Here is a 23,676-nt window from a genome sequence, read left to right as displayed (position 1 = left end):
GGCAGGGAGGGACCACCCATGGCCACCTCCACCACTGCCACGGATAGACCCCAGCCCTCGTGGGGATGAGTGGAAACCTTCCCATCTGGGGATGCTAAGAGCTGGTCCACGCAGCTTGTCCAGTCACCACTGGGAGCCCCATCTCTGTGAGAAGAGTTGAAATGGACTCAGGGGCTGATTTCTGCTCCCTGGGGACAGAGGGGGCTTCGAGGAGATGCCCTCTCCATTCCTTAGGGCAGGATTCTTTCTTTTTTTTTTTGAGGAAGATTAGCCCTGAGCTAACATCTGCTGCCAATCCTCCTCTTTTTGCTGAGGAAGACTGGCTCTGAGCTAATATCCATGCCCCTCCTCCTCTACTTTATATGTGGGACGCCTACCACAGCATGGCTTGCCAAGCAGTGCAGTGTCTGCATCCGGGATCGGAACCGGTGAACCCTGCGCCTCTGAAGCAGAACGTGCAAAATTAGCCGCTGGGCCATGGGGCAGGCCCCAAGGCAGGATTCTTAAATCATGCTTTGTTGTGAATCAAGAGGACTTCGAGCCGACTTCAGCTGAGAAGCCACTGGCCCTTCTCCCCGGAAAAATTCACGCACAGCCCACATTTATAGTCATGGGCGGGGAGTTCACAGAACAGATTAGAGGGGAGAGAACAATTTTGGGTTTTAGGGAATTTTCTCCTCAATCACCCTTCATGTGGAAATTTAGAGACTGAGGCCCCCAAATGATAATTAAGTGGTTTGCCAAAGCAACACAGGGGACAGAAGTAGGGCCAATACTTTCCATTTTCCAGCATGATGTGAGTTCAAAGGACAGGCTCTTGTATCAGACTGGCTGGCTTCAAATCGTGCCTCCACCGCAACTTATCCTGGGACCTTGAGCAAGCCCCTTACTGTCGAACCTGACCTCTAAGATTGTGTTGACAGCAACAGGATACCGCTGGGGATGTCTTAAGAACAGAACCTGGCCAGTAACGTTGCTAAATAAATCCTATTGATATTTTGCAATGAGGAAAGGCAGGTGCAGAGAAGTGAAGGGATTTTGACAAGGACGCAGGGAAGGCATGACTGGAAATAGCTCTGTCCATTTCCGAAGCCGGTGAGTGCTGTTCACCCCCAGACTCGTGTTTTTCAACCTGCAAGGCATGACCCATTAGCGGGTCAGAAAATCAGTCTCTAACAGCTCAGGAAAAAAAAAATCAGAGTGCATCATACATAAGGGTAAATATTGTTTGGTGACACTTGGTTTCATTATACTGTGAGTCCGTATATGTGTGTAGTAGGTCTTAAAGTCCTTTGAAAGCCATTCCCTTCACCACTAGTGCCCCAAGGAGTTTATACACAAGCAAATGGGAGGTTTCGGTGAGATAATCCATTGTGTGCCCTAGGAGGGGCAGGGACTGAGACAGCCCGGGATGATTTAGAGGGAGGGGGATGGGCTGAGCTGTTCAGCATGGAGAGGAACAGAGAGGGTGGGCCGCAGTGACCTTGAATCTAGATTAGAGCACAAGGGATAATTCTTGAAATAAACATTCCCCAAGAGCCCACTCTGTGCCAGGACTTTTGCTGGCCAGTGTTGGGTACACAGTGATGACAGTCCTGATCTCTTGCCTTGTGGAGCTCCCTGTGCAGCGGAGGAGACTGACGTCTCACCGGACAGGAAGGGACTAAAATGGTCAGGGCTGTGGTGGGGGAGGCATGGGTCAGAGTTACCAACACTGGGATGGGGGAAGACCATGAATTAGGAATACACAGCAGCGAGTTCCAAGCTGGAAACCCCTTAGCTAAGGGCCAGTTCCAACATTAGGTTTACCTCTGAGAAAGCCAAGATCCACCCCTGAGCAGGACTTGCCTGACACACTCTCAGACTTAGGTGGACCCAGGATTCTGCAACTCCCAGGCAAGACTTCTAGAAGTATGCACTAACCAACGCATACCTGACACGCTGTGGGGCATCCTGGGCCCCAAATTCAGAAGGTGGCAAGCCCCATCCAACCTATGACAGAGAAGGGACCGGGCACCAGATGTCCAATAGCTGTCTGGTACACTAATAAATGGGCCAGGATCTGTGCAAAGCTCTTTCCTTGCAGAGTGATCTTAAGGCCTTTCTAAGCCCAAATTACCCCATAAAAAAGCTATACCCCATACTTAATTAATATATACGATGAGCAGGTAGGATTCATTTCTTGGAGTCATAGAGTGTCTGATCGATATAAACTGTCCCGTGAACATAAAGTAGTCCAACAGCCCAGTGAGGCAGCTAGAGTTGTTGCCATTTTGCAGATGTGGATACTGAGGCACAGGAAACAGTGGAGCCTTCCGCCCACAGTCACCAGCAAGAAAATGCAAAGCTGGGTTTGTGTGGTTCCAGAGCCCAAGCGCAACCAGCAGGGACATACTGAAAGGCCACCCCTCGAAGCCCCGCTCCTGGGCTCTTACGGAGCCTCCGAACCGGGAGGAAAGGCGAGCGGCGAGGAAAGCGAGATCAAAGCGTATGTAAATGAGGACCGCGGGCTGCCGGGAAACAACTACAGCGGCCGGCCTCCAGGGAAAGCCGGCGTCAGAGGCCCACTGCGCCTGCGCCCTCCTAGCCCTTCTCTCCGTCCCGCGCCTGCGCGAGACATAGCCCGAACCCACACAGGCCCAAGCTCGCCTAATGTACGCAGGCGCCCTGCTCTGAGTCCGCCTCCTCTCCATCCTTGCGCTTGCGCCCTAGCGCTCTCCGAGTCCATAGCTCGCTCTTCTACGTCAGTTCCTGTTTGTGGCGGGAGAAGGCGGTATTTCCGGCCAGAGGGTGGGAGGGGGCGGTAAGCGGGGGCCGGGGGGAGGGGGCGGGGGGGCCGCGCCTCGCGAGCCGTTGGGCCTGGCTCGGAGAAGGCGTTGCCGCTGCTGCCGCCGTTGCCGCCGCCAGGAAACACAGGGAGCGGGACCAAGCGCAGCGTGGCGATGGGCGGGAGGAGAGCCCCGCCGGAGAGGCTGGGCGGCCGCCGGTGACAGGTGAGTGCGCCAGCGCGTGTTTCCGAGCGCGCCCCCCCTGCGATGGTCGCGTCCGGACCCCCCGCGATGCCGCGCTGGGCCGTACCACCCGTGCCCGCCGGGCGGGGGCCGCGGTCCTCGAGCCCCCCCTTCCGGGACTGAGTGGGGGTGCCTGCGCGGGGGCGGTAGGACTAGCCCTGCGGGGGCGGGGGCGGGGGCGGCGGGCCGTACCACTGAGGCCGCGGCGGGGGGGGGGGGGGCTGCCAAAGTGCGGGGACTGAACCACTGAAGGGTGGGGGGCTGAATCGGTGGGGCGGGAGGGCAGAGTGTGGCTGGTGTGCGGGAGCTGAGCCATGGAGGGGGCGCGCCTTACCTAGTGTAGGGGGCCGTCTCTCTCCGGGGCTGCGGGAGCCTTTCCTAGAGTGTGTTTAGAAAAGTGGGGGCATCTGGGGGGGGCCTGTCCCAAGTGTGGCCGGGAGAGCGCCGTCTGGGTTATACCCCCGAGGGGTTGGGGGAGCCCTCCTTAGGATGGGGAGCAGCGCCGTATCAATGCAGAGGAGCCGGGCTGCGATGTGTGTACTGTCCTCGGGACGGCCCAGGTCCAAGTGGGTGCTGAGGGGAGTATTTTGGGAGGGCCGTAACGCCGAGTGAGGAGGGGCTGCCGCCGCCTGTGTTTTGGTGGGTGGGGCTTGGGGTTTACACTGGGCTGGAGGGGGAGGATCACCCTTTATTGGACTTTTTAATGACTTTGGGGGGGACCTGGCCGGTCCCCGGGAGTTCTGTCTACCCCAGACTCCTTTCACAGTCTTAAACCTTATTTGAAGGTGTGTGGGACGCCTCTGTGGACAATTCTTTCTTTCCAGGGCCGGGGGCAGGGGTGGGGAGTGGGTGGGTAGATGTCTTGGAAGCCACGGTCTGAAGTTTTCTGAGCTTTCTTCGGCTCCGTATTAGTGCGGAAGGGGGTATCCAGCTTGGATTTGAGGAGCTGTGCCCCTGGACCTGCTTGTTAAGACTTGGGAGGGAGGAATGTTTAGAGGGATACCTCTCCACCAGGGCAAGGTGGCCCGGGACCTCTTGATCCTTGGGATTCTGAGGACCCCCTTTTCTCATTTAGAGGCTTTATGGGCTCAGCGATTCCTGTGCTGGAGCAACTGGGTCCTTCCATGGGCTTCCTTTCAACTTTGTCCACTCTTCCCCTCTTAGAGAAGCATCAGGCATTCAGTCCTGGCCTCACCTCGGTTGGAGGTGGGTGCGAAGGGGCTGGGCACCAACAGACCACGGCAGGCACCTCCATCCTGGCCATGAGGCTGTTTGTGGCCCCCAGGTTAGCAGTCCAGCGGCCCATCATGTTTACGCTCCCACCAGGCGATAACAGTTGGCCTCACCATTAGGCAGCAGTGAGGCCGAGCGCTGTTTTCCCAGCTGTTCAGGCCAAGGGGACTGAGGCGGGGGTGCCCCTGGCCCAGCCCAACGGGGGAGGAAGGCTGCTCTGAAGGACTCGGGCAGTCACATCCCTGACGGATCTGGTTTCTTGTTGTGGTCTCTGGGTCGGGGCTTGGAGCAGCCAGTCCTAGACATGAGGCCACTGCCCCTGCTCCCCAGGCCAGTGTGTGACCTTGGCTTGCCCCGTAACCTTTGTCCTGGGTCTGGAGTTTCCGGAGGGCTGGCCACAGTCCCTCATTGACCCAGCTAACGTGGCTGGTGATGTGGTCAAAGGGGGCAGATAGTCGCTTCTGGTCCGCAGCATCGGTGTCCAAGCTTACTGCCTTCCGAGGGTTGTGGTTCCTGAAGAGGGAGGTCCCTGAGCCTCTGCGAGGCGGTGGTGACTGTAGAATTTTTCTTCAGTAGGGGTTTGTTCCTCTGGTCTCCTCCTGCCAGCTTTTAGAGGGTTTGCCTGCTGGGGTTAACAGCAGCAATAAAAACAATAATCATGAGATTAATGGCTGACGTGTGTTGAGTGTGTGCTGTGCCGCACACTATTCAGAATGGTTCACGTGGGTTAACTTGCTGAGTACTCACATCCTGGAGCCGTAGGTACTCTTGTCATGATGTCCGTTTTATAAGGGGAAACTGAGGCAGAGAGAAGGCAGATCATTTCCAGAGCTAGTGAATAGCTAGTGTTTATTGAACATGCACTGTATGTCAGGCACATGACAGGCCTTGTACACACCTGTCCTCATTTAAATCTCAAAACACACCTATGGGGTAGACATGGTTATGCCTGTTTTACAGAGGTAGGGAGAAGTGTGATACCCATTTTACAGATGAGAAAAGTGAGACACCTGCTGTGAAGTGAAGTGATTTGCCCGCCATCTGCCAGCTGGAGTGGTAGAGCTGGCATGTGAACCCCTGACCCGGCTTGGCCTCAGAGCCACCCTGTCGTCGACGAGTAGCTGGAACAGTGGTTTAGTTGCCCCCATGTGGATATGGTGTTTCCGTCCATTTTGCAGTCACCGGTTGGGGCTCAGAGGAGGCGTGGCCTTGCCCTAGGTGTGTCAGACCCTAGGGGGCCAAGCTGGGGTTTGAACCCAGGTTGGCTTGCCCCTGGTGTCGCACACTCTTTGCTCACCAGGTCTCAAGCTGCAGTGGGTCTCTGTCACCTCAAAGCCCCTGCCCTGCGCCCTGCCAGCTGCGCCCTCGGGCAGTTCCTTTCCCTCATCCCCTGAGCCCAGGGCTGCTGGGAACACCTCTACCGGCAGCCGATCCAGCGGTTCTGGGCTTGTTGTTGAAATCTCGCCCCTTCTCAGAGTTGGACCAGGGTATCCTTGAACGTGGGGCAACGTGTGTACCGGGAACCAGGAGAGAACAGTAAGAGACACATGCAGGGGGTGACACAGCTACCAGGGGACCCGAGTTAGAGGTCCCTGCACAAGGATGGTGTAGCGGGCACGCGTGCCAGTTCTGGTGCTGTGTGACCTTGGGCCACAGTGTTCACCTCTGTCCAGTGATCTCAGAATGGCACCCACCTGGGGCTGTCATGATGATTAAATGAGTTGATCCACAAGAAGCTCCTAGAACGGTGCCTGGCACTGAAAACGCTCAGTCGGCAGTCCAGAGAGCATCCATCCTCCCTCGCCCCCATCTAGGTCCTCTTGAGTGTAGGGTATCCAGCCCCTGACCTTGGCCGAACCGGGATCCAGGAGTCCGGTGTCCTGCCCTCTGACCTCTGTAGTGGTCAGTGTAGCTCTGCACTGAAGTGATTCAGAGCCCAGGTTCAAATCCAGCCCCACCACTCGCTGGCTGTGTGACCTTAAGCAGGTTCTTCAACCCTTCTGAGCCCTTTTCCTCATTGGTATCATGGGATAATTCCCACCTGATGAGTTGTAGAGACAGTTACAGGGGTTAGTTTGTAGAAAGCATTTATAGCTGCTGGCATAGCAGTAAGCCAGTGGTGAACGGTTCTTGTGCCCACCGTTGAAGAGTGCGGGGTCGGTGGGGGGCCCTAAGGCTGTCTTAGCAGTTGATGTCCTCATTATTTCTGCTAGGATTTTGAAGGCCCTTCCCAGGTTACAGAGCCTTGTCGGATAACACTGGGTGGAGGGCAGGGCCCAAATTAGCATCTCCATTTTCCAGACAAGGAAACAGAGGTTCTGGGGGGCTCGGAACGGGAGGGACATAGAACCAAATAACAACTGGCAGATGCAGCGCCCAGGACCCCTCCCTCTCCCATGCGGCTGCTGCCCGGAGCCCCTCCAAGGTCGCTGTTCCAGCTCCTTTCCAGATGTCAGGCTCTGCTAACCCCCTTCCTCTAGTGCAGGGCCCCCAGAGTGGCGGGAGGGGCCTTGACCTTGGTGGGGATCAGCGCTTTTGAAGGCTGGGGGCGGAAGGGTGGGCAAGAGCAGGGAGAGGAACCGAAGTGCCGGTGGGAGGCCGGTCGACTGCGCAGGGCCTCGGGGGCCTGGGTGAGACGTGTGGATTAGATCCGAAGGCGTTGTGGAGCTGGGGAAAGGTTTTCCTTTGTCCACCGCCATTTATTGAGCACCTACTGCATGCCTGGCGTGGCCTCAGTTGCTGGGGTACAGCGGTGCCCTTAACAAAGGCTCTACCCCCATGGAGCTGAGGGACCATCCCTAAAGTGGGTCTGTAAACAAGGGGCAGGTTACAGGGAGGCGAATTGAAATCAGGTGTGACTGGCCTTCTTCAGCCAGGCCCTCCGAGGGCCTCTGAGCTGGTCCCAGGTTGCGGAGGTGAGGCAGTCACGTGGGGCAGCGGGAGAAGGGCTCGCCTTGGGGCGTGGGGGGGACCTCAGTGCAGAAGTGGCAGGGAGGACAGAGCTGGGTGAGGTGCAGGGGCAGGCCGTGCGTGCGCTGGGGCCGGGTGAGTAGGGAGGGGAGGGGAGAGGAGGGGAGGGGGCCGAGATGTGGGCAGGCGGGGGCTCATCACGCAGCTTGGGGGGGATGCAGCTCGGGGGATGGGGGATGCCGTGAGTAGGCGTTTGGTGGGATATAGGGCCGTGGAAGGTGCCTCTTGCCCTAAGCGAGGTTCTCAGGCTGCTGCCTGGGGTGGAGGTAGGTTCCAGAGCCGGTCAGGGAGTTTCACATGCCTCCCACTTCCCCCTTGAGTAGAGTCACTGCCCTAGAAACAGCCAGGCCCGCTGGTCGCCTCCCTGCTCTGTGGTTTTCACACCGCATTCCCCAGGGCCCAGGGCTGTTCCCTTTAGGGACAGACGGTGGGGGGGGGGGGTTCAGTGGGCAGATTTTCTGCCCACCCGGCCCCACCCCAAACAGCTGGGCTAATATCAGATAACAACGCAGAACAACAGCCATACCTGATAAAAGCCAGACTTGCTGACTGTGCCCTTCTCTCCGCTCCTGGGCTGGAGGTCCTGCAACATTCTTGGGGCCGCTCTGGAACTTGGAAGACCAGGCCCTGTGGGTCTACCGTCTGGTGGAGACAGGCCCCCAGCCATCACATCTGTGATGGTGATCGGTGTAACAAAGGCAGAGTGAACGGGGGTAGAGGAAAGAGCATGGGGAGAGTTTTATATTTTAGCGGAGATGATCAGGGAGGCCCTCCTGGAGGAGGTGATGTGTAGATAGGGACTGGAGTGCCGTGAAGGGGTCACGGAGGACCTGAGTGAAGACCCTTCGGTCTCAGAAGGAATCGGCTTGGATTCCCACATCACAATGGTGATATCTGAGGCCTGGGGAGCCCCCAACTAGGAAGCGTTGGGGATGGGCTGTGAATTTGGGCATTGTGACTCCACAGTCCGCCCTGCAGGCGGAGGTGCTTGGTAAGCGCAGGTGAGGGCGGCTTCTGATTCCGCACCTGAGCCTGGCACCTCCCTCGTAGTGCACTGAGCAGGGGCTTGGCCATGGTTTTCCCCAGGCTCCTTCTGGGGTGTCTTCCTAGAAGGAGTGGAGCCCCCTCAGAGCAAACCTGCCGTTTCCAGAAATCCCCGGGGATGGGGGGATAGAAAGGAGTGTCTTGCGCAGTGGATCTCTAAGCCTCTGGGGGACGCAAGGCCACCCCTCCCTGGGCCTCTCCGCCTTCCCAGAGCTCTCAGTGAAAGGCTCTCCACCACCAGGCCCCTGGGCTGCACGGTGGGGTGGCTCCGTGGCAGGCTCCTCTGGACAGCCAGCCAAGCAGCGAGAGGCCCAGCTCAGGGAGACAGCCCTGGGAGCAGGACCAGCAGGGAAGGAGGGCGGGAGCGGGCGTGGGAGGGGCAGCAGGGTGCGAGCTCGGCCTGGCCCCCAAGGGGGCAGGACCCACCGCCAGCTCAGCACCCATGGCAGGCCTCGGCTGTGCTGGGTGTGTGGAGCAGGGCACAGCAGGCCAGGGCTGGCCAAGGGGAGACTACATGTCAGAGGTCCCTGCAGGAAGTTCCTCGAGCCCTGCCGTCCTGCCCAGGAAGCTCGTCTGCAGATGTTGTTTCTAAGGGTGAGGCCAGAAATCCAAGCCTTTCTTGGTTTGCCACCTCGTGGGCCCTTTCCGAATAGACTGGGGTGCTCCCTCTCCTTTGCTCCCCTTCCCAGCCTGGTTTCAAGGCCTTCAGGGTCTGGGGGTGGTTGCATAGTGGTCCGGGCTGGGGGCAGCAGACCTGGGTGTGAACTGTGCTCCTGGCTTCTCCTTGGTTGCTGTGTAACCCTGGGGGCCTCATTTCATCACTCTGAGATGCATTTTGCTCTGCTGAAAATGGTAACATCCCCGCCGTTTGGGACCGTTGAGAGGATTCAGGGAGCTAATGTCTTAGCGAGTGCTGGGCCTGGGCCTCCTGAGAAGGTGCTCGATGGATCTGAGCTGCTGCTGCTGGAGATTGTCAGGATGGGCACCTGAGAGCAGAGCAGGGGCTCTGGGTGCAGCCAGCCTGGGCTTGCTGGGTGGCAGAGTGGGTTTGCATTTGGAGCCTTGGGAGGGAGTGGAGGGCCCATTAGCTGAGGTCCCCCTGCAGAGGGCTCCAGATGGGAGTATCCATCACGCCCATCGCTGAGCCCCTGCTCGGCCAGAGGGCACTCCATGCGTGTGAGCTAGGACACACAGCAGCCTGTGAGGTGGGTGGTGGTATCACCCCCATTTTGTTGATGGGAAACTGAGGCACAGAAAGCCCATGACCACCAGAGCGGCCTCTCTGTGTCGGGCCCACCCCGAGGCCCTGCGTGCCTGTGCTCGGCACTCCTGACCGCAGCCCGGGAGCTGGGCACAGCCGCTCTGCCATTGCACAAGTGAGGACACGAAGGCCCAAGGAGGTCATGGGATTTGCTGAAAATCAGTGTTAGTAGGTGACAGGCATGAAATTTGAACCCAGCCCTCCGTGGGGTGGAGTCTGCCTTTGTAAGGCTGGCTCTTCCTCTGACCAGGGCCACGGCCCCGCTTACTGGGGTCTTGTGATTGCTCTGTTACTTTCTCATCTGCTGGACGGGGCTGGCACAGTGTCGGCTTCAGTCGCCCTGGAAGAGACTGGATTAGCTCCATTTGATGCCTGCCGGGGAGATGGGGTGCGGCCGCGTCTCTCCACCCCGATGCCCAGGGATCCCTGCCTGGGGCCTGACTCCTCGCTGGCCTATGGAGCCAGCCCTTGGCTGTTTGTGGGCATTTGTGTCTTCCAGTCTCTCACCAGATAATTTGTGGAGGACCTACTGTGTGCCGCGTGCCCTTCTGGACACCAGGGAGCAGCACCTGGTCTAGTGGAGGAGGGGGAGAAAGAAGCCTGTGCCCTGTGAGTGCCGGTGTGGCCGAGGAGGGGATCGGCCTGCAGCTGGACTTGGCGGGAGTGGGGCCTGGGGAGGGCACCCGAGGCGAGGCGTTAGTGCAGGGACGTGAAAGCCCCAAGGAATGGGCCTGGTGGGTACATCCAGGTCAGGCCCTCAGGTGGGAGGTACCTCCATGTGGTGGTGACACTCAGAGCAGGCCACTGTGGCTGGAGCTGGGGAGTAGGGGGGAATGAGGAGGGTGGCAGGGCCCAGGGCCCGCAGGCAGGTCTGGGGTGCCTAGGGCCGTGCTTCTCAAACTGGTGTCCAGAGACCTGGAGGTTGGGGGTGGTGAGGGTAGGTGTCGAGCCTGTGTTTGGGGTCATGTGTGTGAGTTGTCTACTTTTTGTAGCTGTGTGTTTCCATTTAGATGGTATTTTCAAAAACTTAATAGAGGCATGTCATGAATCCTCTGGATGATTCCTTTTAACCGACTAGCGACAGGATTAATGTAGCTGCCATTTCCAAGCTCTGACTTGGGGAGGCTCAGGCTGGCCCTTGACGTGGGAGTTCGCCTTTGTGTAATTGCTGCCTGTCTTCCAAAGATACTGGCCTCCTCCTCCCCAGCTGTGCTGGAAAGATGTCTCATTGGGTTCCCACGACCACCCTGGGTTGTCAAAAGAAAGCATGTTTTGGAATAACATATGCTCGATCAGGTTGATACTAAGATGTAATTTTATAGACGAGGATGCTGAGGTGCAGAGAAACGGCCCGCGCAGCCTGGATGTGCGGTCAGGATTGGGGTCGCCCAGGGCTCCAGCTGCAGGTGTGGACCCCCGAGCCCTGCTCCAGCTCTCTGGGCTGAGTGGCTAAGGGCTCAGAGCGCTGGGGTCATGTGGCAGCTTCTCCTCGAGCTGGGACGACCTGTGAGCATCTGTGGTGGCCCACCCCTCCTCCTGCCTTCAGGCTCCCGAGCTTCCTTAGCAGAGGTTCTCTGGAGCTGTACCCCCAGTATGCTAGCCATGTGTGGCTATTTAAATTCTGATTAATTAAAATTAAATGAAAGTACAAATTCAGCTCCATCGTTCGAGAAAGTTCTGTTGGCTGGATCAGCCATCTCCTGCACTCAGCCGCTGTGTGATCTTGGGCTCATGATTCATTCTCCGTGGGTCTCAGCGTCCTCTTCTGGAGAATGGGATAGTGATAGCATCTATGTCTAGAGTTGCTGTGAGGATTAATGTTAATCCAGGCGTGGCCCGTTGTCAGCACTCAATAAGTGTTAGCCATGGTCAGGACCCTGCCTCTGTGCTCCTAGGTGCCCTCAGGATGAGACGGGGCTTCATCCCATCAGGCCGTGCCACGGAGCTCCTGGCCAGGGAGACGGGCAGAGGATGATGGTGCGGAGGAAGGCCTGTGAGGGAGGAAGCCCTCAGCCAGACTGGAGGGCCCTCATCTGTGCGCACGTCCTGGTGTGTGCAGCCCAGGTCTGCAGGGCGTCAGGGATGCTGGGCTGGGGGAGGGGCTGTGGCTCTTGGGAGCAAGGGCACAGGGGGGTGGCAGAGGCTCAAGGTGGGACCGCATGATCGTCTCCTCCACTGTGTCCCACTGCCTGGCCTTAGGTACTCAGTGACTCCTTCCCATCCTCAGTTTCCCCATCCGTAAAGTGTGAGTTCTCGTGGTCCTCAAGTGAGCCAGATGGTGGGAGTGTATGCCGCATCCCCATCCCCCCACAAGCCGACAGTTCCCCGTCTTTCTCCGAGAAGTAGCCACAGCCCTTACAGGGACCTCCCAGGCCCTGCCCAGCCAGGGGGCCCGCTTCCTCCTCAGCCACGGGGCCTCGCTCCCCTCCGTCACCTCCTGACCATCCCACACCGGCCAGCCCTCGCTCTTCCTCAGCCTGGAGCCCTCTCCCCAGGTCTCTCCGTGGCCCCCTCATCTCTCAGGTTTCTGCCCAGCTTCCCCCATGTCGCTGAGCCCTCCTCTGACCCCCCTGTGTGAAAGCGAAAACCCTCGCCCCCTCCCACACGCTGAGTCCTCCGTATGCTGCTTTTCTCCATAACATTGTCGCCTTCTGATGTACTCTGTAATTTGCCGGCTTATTTAACTCAGTCATTTTAATGTCTGTCCATGCTCCCCCGCCCCGCCCCCTATAAAACCCCAGGGCAGGGAGTTCTGTTTTGGTCCCTGCTGCCTCCTTGGCGACCCAGCAGCGCTGACACAGCGTGGCGGCCATATTTGTGGAATGAATGAATGCAGGCTTTTTGTTTCACCTTTGCTTGGTGGAACTAGGAGCTGCGGTTCTGTTAGCCACCCCCACCCTGAATTAGTGAAGGCTCTGGGCCTGGCCTGTGCTGGGTGGGGCTGGGGACACAGCGAGGACCAGGCCAGACTTTGAGCAGCTCCCAGTCCTGTGGGGAGGCACTCTCACCCAGGTCATTGTGCAGGTGACTGAGCACAGTAGAGGGGGGTGTTGTGAGAGGACAGGAGGGCCGAGCTCTGAGGGTCTGTGACATGCTGTGGGGCAGGGGACAGTCAGGGCAGGCTTCCCCAAGGAAGGAAGGATTTAGCAGGTGAAGATAGGTGAGCAGGGAGCCAGGCAGGGGACTGGCATGTGCAAAGGCCCTGGGGTGAGAGAAAGGAGGAGTGTTGAGGGACTGAGAGAAGGGGCAAGTGTGTGTGGTGGGGTTGCTGGCCAATGAGGCTGGAGAACAGGCAGGGGTCACCTTAGGTGGACACTTGTAGCCTCCATGAGGCCTTGGCCGTGATCCCTGAGCCGAGGAGGGACAGTCAGAGCTGTGTTTGGACAGTCCCTCTGGCTGTGGCCAGGCAGGCACGGCCTTTGCCGTGATTTCTGTGGGGGCTGTAAGGCCCTGCGTGGCAAGGGAGGGGGAAGGTGTGGGGGGCGGCGGGGAAGAGAAGGAGGTCTGCTCTGGTACTTTGTCGCCTCCCAGGATCTTTGGCAGCCTGCCCACATCTTCAGCCTGCCTCCAGCCCTGCCTGCTCCCAGGAGACAGATGGGGTAGCCGGGGGGAGTGTGGCCTTTAAGAGAGGAAAAGTATCTTTAATGCCACTTTCCTACCAAGGACGCGGAATAAGTAAAAATCGACGTGTTACAGAAATGTAGCACGTAGGAAGTGAGGGTCCCCATGTCCCCACCGAGCAGAGGAAGTAACGCCACCTGACAGGTGTGGAGCAGCTGCTGTACTGGCTCTCTCCCAAGGGCTGTCTGTGGATTAACTCATTTGGTTCTCACGACAGCCTTGGAGGGACATTCTGTTTTCTCTCTAATACCTGGGTGAGGAGACCGAGGTGAGGAAGGGGGAAGTGGCTCGCCCAGCGCCACACAGCAGCTGGCTGGGCTGAGATTGGCATGCCTGTGCTTCCCTAGGCCGCCTTGACTCCTCAGCCATTATGCGGCCTCTCTGGGCCCTTTGGCACAATTCCTCCTATGCATGTGGCGCGTAGACAGGTGCCTCCTCACGCCCTCCGCCTAAGAAGCCATCCCCCGTGAGGTCCGTTGTTGCGTGTGGAATTGCTTTTCTGAAAAGGATGCTGTTGGTGAGACTTACACATGGGTTGTGAGCTGCCTGTCGATCTCGGTCGTGTCAGCCTGTGAAGAAATAAGCGTGTCAGAATTGGCCACGTGGTGCGTGCTGGTGTGCGTGTCAGAGAAGGGGTCGGCCCGGGTGTTCTGTTGTGCCGTGAGCACGGTGAAGGCCGGCAGGCAGTGTCGGCCCGCGGAGGCTGGATCTGGCACGGAGGATGGCTGTGGCGTGTCTGTCGGGTGGACGGACCCTCAGTCAGGGCGGGACGCTGTGCTGAGCGCATCCCACTGCACAGAGAGGGAAACTGAGACGGGGGGAGGCTGTAAAGTCGGGGAGCAGGGACCCGAATCCAGGTCTGCCTGCCTCTGGAGGCCGTGTGGGGCGGTGTGGTGGTGAGGCCAGGCTGCCTGGGGCCCCAGCCCAGCTCCGTACCTCCTGATCGGGTGACTGGGGCAAGCCATTTCACTTTGTGACTTAGTTTCTTCCTTACAGTGGAGAGGGTGAAGGCGCCTGTACAGAGCGCTTAGGTGTGCCTGGCGGGTGCTGGGGCCGCGTGGGTGTTCCCTCCTCTTAGTCCTGTCACCGAGTTAGCCAGGACTGCAATGCCAGACCCCTACTGTGGGCATGTGGGTTGCTCCCAGGGTTTCACTGTTCCAGCCATAATACCCTCAGAACGGCGGTTCTCAACCTGGGGGTGGCTTTGCCCCCAGGGGACATTTGGTAATGTCTGGGGACACTTTTGATACTCACCTTGGTGGGGAGGATGTGCTGTTGGCTTGAGCAGTAGCGACCAGGGATGCGGCTAAGCCTCCTCCCGTGTGCAGAGCAGCCTCCACGACGAGAATCACGCACCCCAGGTAGCTCGGGTCTGAGGATGAGGCCCAGCACTTGGAAGCTCCGCGCCCAGCAGAAGGTTTCCTGCAGGAGAGCGTCCTCCGAGGACACGCGTTTCCACTGTCCGTGTCGCTGAGGTGCCTCCCACGACGCCAGCCTGAGGGGGCTGGTGCCTTCCGCCCACCCCAGCGCCCTTTCTCCCACACTCCCACTGGCAGGTGCTGCCTGTGCAACAGCGGGGTCCTGTCGCTTTTGACTTTGTCTCCTGAGCATGTCCTGCTGTAGGAGCTGTAGGTAAGGTGCAGATTACAGGGCAGGTGACAGAGGCTCCGGGGGGGGGGGTCGCAGTGCCAGAAGCCCCCCCCCCCCCCCCCGCCACGTCTGCCTTTACCAGACTTATCCTGTCTGTGCTGTCTGGCACCAAAGCCAGGTCAGGGATGGGGGCGAGAGAGGAAGAACCTGAGCATTGGGAGGAAGGGATTTGACTGGGAGCCTGCCGTGGGCACAGGGCTTCACTCCGTACACACTTATGAAGTGCTCCCTGTGTACCCAGCACAGTGCAGTCCTCCGAGGACCTGCAATGCCCTGCCCTTAGCAGGCTGACACCATAGTGGGGAGAGATCGACAATAAACTGGTAAATAAGTAAGTGTGTAATAATGTCAGTGACAAGCGCTCTTGGAGAATGTAAGAAACATAAAGAGTGAGGGGAGGTAGAGTGGGTGCACCTTTGTCTACAGAGGTTAGGAAGGCTTCTCAGAGAAAGTGACATGTGAGCAGAGGCTGAAGGAAGTGGGGTGGGCCCTAAGGATATCTGGAGAAGAGCACTCCTGATTCAAGGGGCAGCATGTGCAAGGGCCCTGAGGTAGCTGTGTCCCAGTATGATAGAGGCACCACTGACGTAGAGTGTGTTTGGAGGAGTAAAGTGGGGACGGTTCAGATTTTGTAGGATCCTGGGGCTCCTTTAAGGACTTTGCCTTTTACTCCTGGTGAGGTGGGCACACGGGAGGGTTTGAGCAGAGGGGGAATGGGATCTGACTCAGGTGGTCACGGGGTCCCGACTGTAGGAGGGGTGAGGACAGAAGCACTGGAACTCCTCGAGGCCTCACAACCCTCTAAGTGGCAGGAACCACCGTGACCCAAATTTTACAGATGAGGAAACAGGTTTGGAAGGACCCTCCCCAGGCCCCAGTCCATTCCAGGGCTGCCCGCTAGGACGAGACAGTCATCTGAGGGCCTCTCTCTGCCTGGCCCTGCGTCGTCCTGTCAGTCTCTCGTGGATCTGATCCCAGCACTGGGAGATGGAGCCTCTGGGGGAGCCATGGTTCCAAAACCATTGAAAAACAAGACCCACGAGTCAGGCAGATAGAAATAAGATAGAAATAAGAAATAATTGTCTTAAACAATTTTTAAATAATGTATTAGAGTGTTTGAGAGGTCAGGATAGGGTAAGTCAAGTGACACTCGTGTACTCAGCAGCTATTTTAGGAAATAAACCTTGCGAGGGTAGTCAGAGCCCTGTTGGGGACCCCTCTCCAATCGCCTCCCCGCTTCCTGCTCAGAGCTGGCTGCTGAGGGCGGTCATTTTTGTTCCCGTCCTGTTCTCTTCCGTGCAGGGTCAGGCGCACCCCAGGGTCTGCCCCAGCTCCCTCCGTGCCGCCCGCTCCCTCCTGGGTGCACGTCCCTGCTTCAGCTCATCCCTGAACGGCGCGGCACGGCAGGGCACACGAGGGTCTCACTTGCCTGCGGCCACATGGCCAAGAGGCTGCAGAGCACTGCGGGGTTGAAGTTCGGATCCTCCAGACCGCAGAGTCGTCGTCCTCCTTCATTGGCGAGCTGGCCTTCTTGCGGGGAAAACCCAGGCAGGCCAGCCTTGGGGGTGGGATGGGGTGGGGAAAGGCCCGGAAGCCAGGAGGCTTGATGTTGGCTTCCCTCTGTCCTCAGGACTCCCAGACCTGTGTTGTTTTTCATTGTTGCTTCTTTGGTCATAAAATACAGAAAACTGTTCAGCGCATTTTATATGGTACAGGATAACGAGTCACTCTGAGACCAGGCCCTGTGTAATCGCGGTAGAACACCCTTGGTCCCCAAAACCCTCGCAGAAAGGTGGCCCTCAACACACGAGGCCCGGCGCCCGTCCTGAAGGGGCTGTGAGTGGCCTCTTTCTGGCTGTGCCACCGCGCCTCTGGCTCTGCCGCTCAGTGTGCTGTGCTCACACGTCCTCCCTGTCGTGTACGTCACTAGTTGGGTCCTTCCTATTGTGAGCAGTGCCCCACTGGAGGCATTCACCTGTTTGTTTATCCGCTGTCCTGTCGGTGGACACCTGGTCTGTTTCCAGTTTGGAGGTTACTGTGAGTGTTGCTACTGAACATTCTAGTACGTGTCTTTTGGTAAACAAATAGACACGTTTCTTTTGGGGGGCTGTGGAATTGCTGGGTCATGGGATAGGCATGTGTTGGGTGTTAATTCTTAACTGTCAAATAGTTTTCCATAGAGGGTGAACCATTTTATGCTCCCACCAGTGGCGAGTCCTTTACGTCCTTGTCGACATTTGGCCGTATCAGTTTTAAAAATTTCAGCCCAGTCCAGTGGCGCAGCGGTTAAGTTCTCATGTTCCGCTTCGGCGGCCCAGGGTTTGCCGGTTCGGATCCCGGGTGTGGACATGGCACCGCTTGTCAGGCCATGCTGTGGCAGGCATCCCACATATAAAGTAGAGGAAGATGGGCACGGATGTTAGCTCAGGGCCAGTCTTCCTCAGCAAAAAAGAGGAGGATTGGTGGCAGAGTTAGCTCAGGGCTACACTTCCTCCAAAAAAAAAAAAAAGAAAGAAAGAAAAAATTTCAGCCATCCTGGTGGGTGGTTTTAATTTGCATTTCCTCATAACTAATGAGAGTGCGTGTGTTTCTTGGTTGTGTAGCTGTCCTCTCCCATGAGGTACTCTTGCTCTTTTCACTTTGCCTGCCAAGTGGGTCACCTCTAGCCTTTAGCTGCAGCTCTGGCCCCGGCCCTCAGCACACCCAGCCCCGGACACCCTAGGAAGCAGCGAGTGGGGCTGGGGCCGTGCGGGTACTCCCCGCGTGGGGTGTGCTGCCTGTGGGCAGGCGGCCAGGGCAGGCCCCTGCATGCTGCCACCCGGGTTCCAGAGGCTGGTCTCTGTCCTCCCGCCTGGGCGTCCTCCGTCGGCAGCTCCCCGGGGAGCAGGCCATCCTCTTGGCTACAGTGCCTGTGTTTCATCACCTCGGGACTGCGTCACGGACACCCCGCTGAGGCGCCACCCTCAGTGGGAGGACGGGACAGGATCCCGGCAGGACATGAGGGATCCTCCACTTCCTCCCGCTGCCCTCGCACAAGCTTCTGCTGGCCTGTGAGTTGCTGAAATGAGCATGTAACCAGCAGCTCTGTGTACCGAGCAGTGGCCAGGGCCCCGCCACTCAGCTGGGAGACCCGAGGTAAATGGCGTCCCCTCTCTGAGCCTCTCCCCGCCGCGGGCATGGTCACAGCCCCTCCGTGGGGTGGTTGGGAGTGTTCTGGAGACTGCGCGGGGGCTCCGGCACCTTCTCCAGGCCCCTGGCTGGCGGTGGCTCTTGGACTCTGCATCCCTGACTGCTCTCGGCCGCACCTGGCTGCCTTCACTTCTCTCTTTCTGATCGTGGCAGCCACATGTTTGGGTGTCCACTGGGAGCCAGGCAGGAGGCCAAACATCTGCACACAGTGGGTGCTTTAGCGCTGCTGCTGAATCGCGGAGGCTTGGAGAGGTGAAGTTGCCAGGCTGGGCAGGAGAAGGGAGCGGGGAGCTGAGGTTGGACCCTGGCCCCGTCCTTTCCTTCCACATCCGCCCTTCCTTTGACCTCGCGTTCTCCATCCCAGCCGTTGGGGGACTATCCCGAGCTGAGCTCCGACCGACGGGGCAGGTGCGGCATCGGCCCCTGTGCTGAGGAGGAATTCCCAGCTCCCCCGCAGCCTCCAGGCCCTGGGGTTCTCCCGCCCACCTCTCCTGGCTCCCAGCCCTTCGCCACAGCGGCCCCTTGGCAGTCTCAGGCTCCTTCCTGCCTCAGAGGCTTACACTTGCTGTTCCCCTGCCTGCAGTTCTTTTCCCCCCATGTCGGCATGGCTCCCTCCCTGCTCCCGTCTGCCCACACCACGTGCTAACAGCTCCCGTGCTCCGTCCATTTCCCCAGCTTGCTTTTTCTCCCCAGCGCCTCTCCACCTCCTGATGTTGCTGTCTGGCCTTGTGACTGTCTGCCTCACCCACCGGGATGGGAGCTTCGTGAAGGCAGGGCCGTGTCTCACTGACACCCTGTCTCTGGGCCCCAGGCTAGTGTCTGGAGCTTAGGACACACTCAGAAAAGCCGGTGGCCTGAGTAGACTCTGGCAGTGTTTCCGTGGCTGTGTCTGGTCCTGGGACTCCGCTGGGGACACCTGGGGTCATTCATCGTATACTTAACAGACATCGGGTGCTGTGCTGGTCTCCTGAGGTGACACTTGGAGGTGTGGGGGGAATTGGCCAAGGACGTGCACAGAGCGTACCCTCTGAGCTCAGGAAGGCTTCCTGGAGGAGGCATTGGTTCAGCTGAGGCCTCAAGGAGGAGGGAGAGCTCCCAGAAGGTATAGAGATGGAGGCCAGAGGGAAGGGCCTGAGTGACAGAAGCCTGGCAGAGAGTAGGGGTGGGGAGGGGGGTGCTGGAGAGGTGGGTTGTGCCAGGTGCCATCATTGTCATGCCGTTAGCCTTTCTCGAGGGCTTTCCAGGTGCCTCTTGGCTCAGGCGGGGCCTTCTGTGTTCTGAGTGCACTGGGGAGCCACAGAAGGGATTTGAATGGGTCGGGCCAGGGCCAGGTGTAGATGGGGTGCAGGGGTTGAGAGCAGAGGCTGGGAGCCCAGGGAGAAGGCCGGTGAGGGGCATGGTTGGGGGGCAGGGGTAGGGGCTGTGGAAGCCTGCCAGGCTGAGCAGCGGCGGGAGGCAGCTGGAAGGGAGGTCGGCGGAGGCCGGGTTCGAAGGGCTTTGAGTCCCAAGCCGGGAAGCCTGGCTCTTTCCCGGGGCCCGAGGGCATCCACGGAAGGGTTTGGAGTAGGAGACAGACTGGGTTGGGTTTGAGAGTCCCTCTAGCTGCTGAAAGGGGGACACCTTGGAGGGGGGAGGCCAGGGAGGAGGCGGGATGGGACCCTTGTTGGGGAGGACAGTGCGGCACCTGAGCCAGGCCTAGGGAGGGTGGGAGGAGGAGGGTAGGGAGCCTGGTCGCCTTAGAGGTTGAAGCTCAGACTGGTGGGATACTTAGGAGGAGGTTTCTGGCGGTCCTGGGGTTCGGTCCGTGGGGTATGAGCCCCCTGGGGCGCCGGTCTTACCTGGTGGGGACGGAGCCCCTGTCACTGCTCCGGGCCCTGCCTTTGCAGCTCAGAGTGCAGGCCGTGGGTCCTCAGCCCGCCGGCTCCTTCCCCGTCCCTGTCCATCTTGTCTTTCCTCCGCCGCCTCCCACCCCCCTCCCTTCCCTGCTGGGGCCGGGCAGCCGGCCACTGTCACATGCCAGGCAGTAGTGTGTCCGGCCCACCAGCTCCCCTGGGGCACGAGAGAAAGCTGATGCCCACGCTGTCCCTCGAGCCAGCTGCCGCTTCTCTGGAGGCTGCCACGGCTCCTGACCTGCTGTCCACAAATAACCCCAGGCCAGGAAAGGCAGAAGGCGCCTCGGGCTCCGTGGCCCCTGTCCAGGCCCGCGGCTCCAGGTAGGCCCAGCTGGTGGCTGCCTCCCGCCCTTTTCCCCTCCGCCCCGGGAACCTGAGACGGAGCAGCGGCCTCGGCGTCCGTCAGTCTGTCGGCCGCTGGCCCTTGAGGACAGAAGCGGAGGTCTCGGGGAAGGGACCAGGGCCTCCCTTGAGCCCTGAGGACTGGCTCCTGGGCCCAGACAAGTGCATACGCAGTAGGTTGCTTTCTTGCTCAAGAACCGGAGCGCCCGAGACCTGTCCTTCCTCTGTCCCCTGGTGGGGACAAGGAGGGACTGAGGCTGAGGGAGTGACTTGGGGTGGCCTGACACAGGGGTGGGGGTGCTTGGTTTACTAAAGGTGGCAGGTTGGTGGCTCCCTGGTTTAGAAAGGAGAGCAAGAGAGTGTGTGTGTGTGTTTGGGGGGTGGCAGGCACATGCTGGTGGCTGTAAGCGCTCCTTCAGGTGCCCAGGGCTGTCTGATTCATCCCAGTTACCTCAGCGTTGGGGCATGGGAGTGACGCAGGGGGCGGAGCCTGTCAGGCGTGAGGTGGGTGGAGGGGCTGGGTGTCCCCAGCACAGGGCCTGGCCTGCACGTTGGCCAGGGAGCTCTGCTCTCTCCAGAGAGTAGGACTCTGAGGACAGGGGCTTGGGGCCTCCCCCCTCCAGATTAGGGTCCCTGGGGACTCAACCACATGTCCCCCTTCAGACTGGGCCCCCAGGGCAGGGCTCTGCCCCCGTCGCTGGCTCCACCCTGATCAGGACAAGCACAGCAGCCAGAGGCCTCGGAGCCTGGCTGGCCTGCGGGAGGGGCCGCCCGAGTCCCCCTGTTCTCTGATAAGCTCCTCTCTTGTTTTGCAGACTGCTCTGTCCACTGCACCTCCTGCATGTCCTGCTGCCCTGAGCTGTCCCGAGCTAGGTGACAGCGTGTCACGCTGCCACCATGAACGAGGTGTCTGTCATCAAAGAAGGCTGGCTCCACAAGCGCGGTAAGGGTGGTCCTGCCCGCTGGGTTGGGCGTCTCCCCCTCCCTGGTGGTCCCCCGGCAGCTGCTGCCACGGGAGGCAGAGGTGCAGGGTCCTTACCACCGCAGGAGCTGGCATCCCGAGCCCCGCCTACTTGCCCCAGGTCACTCGCTCCTTCCAGGCCCAGCTTGTGGGGTCCTTCACGCTGGTCTGGGCAGGGGAGTCGTGGATCTGCCTGGGGCTCAGGCTCCAGTCCTCCCTGGACACTGTGCATGAGCTCACGGGCCAGGCCTCGAGTTGTGCCTCTGCAGTAGTGATCTCATTCATAGCCCCACTTTATAGATGAAGAAACTGAGGCTCAGAGAGGGCAAGTCAGTTCACTGAAGTAACACAGCGAGGCGATATTTAGCATTCATTCATTCAGCAAATGCTCATTACGTGTGTGTGGGGTGCCAGGCCGTCACAGGCTCTGGGCACACCGTGGTGCCCTCATAGAGTTTATATTGCACTGGGAGGTGGGAACAAATAATAAACAAATAAGCAGACGCGATATCAGGTGGTGGTAAGTGCTGTTGTAAGAAGTAGGAACTCTGAGGGCGAAGAGACTGGAGAGAGATAGGGTGGTCGGGGAAGCTGCTTTGAGGAGGTGACAGCGAATAGAGGCCTGGAGGAGGTGAGGGAGTGAGCCCCACACACAGCTGAGTAAGGGCGACAGCAAGGACAAAGGTCAGAGTGTGCCTGGAACAGCGGCTAGTTGGCCAGAATGGCTGGAGCAGAGCGAGCGAGGGTGAGGGTGAGGAGGTAAGGTGGACAGTGATGTGGCATCCGGCTGCTGTGGCCCTGCAGACCGCGGAGGGGCCTGGGCCTTAGCTCTCCAGGCGACTGGAAGCCCAGGATGTCGTGAGCCAGGGTGTGACCTGATCCGGTTGTGCTGGTGGGCAGCTGGGCCCAGAGAGATGAAGTCACTCACAGGGCAGAGACGAAGAGACTAGGCCCTCAGACCCCAGGCCGCCTGTCCCCAGAGCCACGTGCTTAAGGACCTTGCTGCCATGAGGAGGAGGGGACCTTCCCCGAGGGAGGGAGGGAGGGTGCCGGGCCTGCGGTGGCCGCTCTCTGCGCTTTCATTAACTCAGCCCACATGGATACGGCAGCTCCTGTCCCAGGCACTTTCTGGGCACAGGGGACCCGGCCACAAACCAGACAGGCAAAATCCCACATTCGTGTTGAGTTGACACATGGTGGGCAGGTGGGAGGCGCCCGAGCAGGCGCGCGTGTCCGGGGTGCTCGTGCCGAGGAGAGGGACTGAGGGGGCTGGGGTGGGGGGCCGACTGAGAAGGGGCGTTTGAATAAGGTCTGAGGGTGGCATGGGGGTGAGCCTGGGAGAAGGGCGGTTGGGCCTGTTGAAGAGGGCCGGGAGGCTGATGGGCTGGCCCGCGGGGACTGCGAGAAGCGCCCCCTCCATCCTGCCCTGACCCAGCTGCAGACGGAGCAGTGACAAGGAACGGAGGGGACTCCCCAAGCCAGGCTCCCCCATCAGACTGAGCCGGGGAGACGCGTTTTCCACTCCCCATTCCAGACAGGGGTGACGTTCGGGGCACCGCGGCCTAGACCCCCACCCTGATCGGGCCCTGAGTCTGGGGCTGTCTGTGGAGCTTTCTGAACCTTGGCAGATGTCAAGGTTCTAACCCTGGCTCTGCCACTTCCTCTTGGTGTGACTGCGCAAGCTGTGTCACCTCTCTGAGCCCTGGTTTCACATCTGTAAAATGGGTTGGCAGCCCAGGCCTATGGCCTTGTCAGCTCCTTGAGGCCAGAGGTTTTATCTGCCTTGTTCACTGTGGTATCCCCAGTGCCTAGAAAAGTGCTTGGCACGCAGTAGGCGCTCAAGAACTGATTGTTGAATGAATGATTGGGATTGTTTGTGTGGGTGGTGGAAGTGTCTTAGGCCATGTCAGGATCTCGGGCTCCTGAGGTTCCCCAGGCCCGTGGCTCCCTGGGCTGGAGGGCAGGGGCTGGGAGGTGGCCGGAGGACTCTTGCGGGGCTGAGGGTCTGTCTGGTCCAGGGCTGCTGATAGCCTCAGATGGACCTCAGCCCCTCCTAGGCTTCAGTGTCTCCATTCATGTTGTGGGGGCAGGGCAGACGCCCTGCTGGGATGCCCTAGGTGCGACACACTTGCCTTGGGTTTGCAGCACAGATGCACGCACACACACGGTGCTCCTGGGCCTCCCGGTGCCCGTCACTCTGAGCAGCGGCCCGACAGAGACAGGCCAGGCCAGGTGGGCCCTGCTCACGGCTGCTGTTTTGGCACCTACTCCACCCCACCGCTGGTGGTTGAAGCAGCAGCAGCCCCAGCTCACTGTGTGCCAGGCACGGGGCTCTGCACTAGGCAAGCTTGATTTTGCCGCGCTTCCATAGCTGCCCTGTGGGGCGGGCAGCTTACAGACCAGAAACTGAGGCTTGGTGAGAAGACTGACTTGCCCCAGGTTTCAGCGACAAGGAGACAGCACTGGGGTTTGAACCTGGGCCCTCTGACTCCTGGACCAGTG

At 59.4% G+C, this 23,676-nt stretch overlaps 2 protein-coding genes across 5 annotated transcripts in view; one reads left to right on the top strand and one right to left on the bottom strand.

The window, feature by feature from the left end:
* The first annotated feature begins 2,809 nt into the window (after positions 1-2,809).
* AKT2 (AKT serine/threonine kinase 2) overlaps positions 2,810-23,676 on the top strand; it is a 45,855-nt gene continuing 24,988 nt past the window's right edge. The window contains exons 1-2 of one of the 4 annotated variants that reach the window (XM_044759048.2): positions 2,810-2,993; positions 21,029-21,156. In XM_044759048.2, coding sequence (XP_044614983.1) covers positions 21,111-21,156 — 46 coding nt within the window. In that variant the 5' untranslated portion in view covers positions 2,810-2,993; positions 21,029-21,110. Of the gene's footprint in view, positions 2,994-17,368; positions 17,926-19,989; positions 20,387-21,028; positions 21,157-23,676 lie in introns of those variants that run through there. The other 3 variants (XM_014860254.3, XM_014860255.3, XM_070498250.1) reach the window with 3 other exon arrangements.
* On the bottom strand, positions 12,196-14,874 carry LOC139042131 (uncharacterized). Its single transcript, XM_070498251.1, has 3 exons — positions 14,395-14,874; positions 13,669-13,709; positions 12,196-13,138 (listed from the first exon to the last, which is right to left on the bottom strand). The coding sequence occupies exons 1-3, from the start codon at positions 14,749-14,751 to the stop codon at positions 12,403-12,405; spliced, it is 1,134 nt and encodes a 377-aa protein (XP_070354352.1). The 5' UTR covers positions 14,752-14,874; the 3' UTR covers positions 12,196-12,402.

This window comes from Equus asinus, chromosome 26, assembly GCF_041296235.1.
Source record: "Equus asinus isolate D_3611 breed Donkey chromosome 26, EquAss-T2T_v2, whole genome shotgun sequence".
Classification (NCBI taxonomy): Eukaryota; Metazoa; Chordata; class Mammalia; order Perissodactyla; family Equidae; genus Equus; species Equus asinus.
Note: the sequence above shows the minus strand (reverse complement) of the source record. Positions and strands in the feature narration are given on the sequence as shown.

What these genes read in the sequence shown, in the direction of transcription:
- LOC139042131 (XM_070498251.1), bottom strand. Translation starts at nt 14,751, where the DNA reads ATGCTCAGGAGACAAAGTCAAAAGCGACAGGACCCCGCTGTTGCACAG. An exon ending in AGCACATCCTCCCCACCAAG is followed by an intron (nt 13,710 to 14,394) that starts GTGAGTATCAAA and finishes ATTTCTTCACAG; the next exon opens with GCTGACACGACCGAGATCGA. An exon ending in AGGCAGCTCACAACCCATGT is followed by an intron (nt 13,139 to 13,668) that starts GTAAGTCTCACC and finishes CCTCTCTTAAAG; the next exon opens with GCCACACTCCCCCCGGCTAC.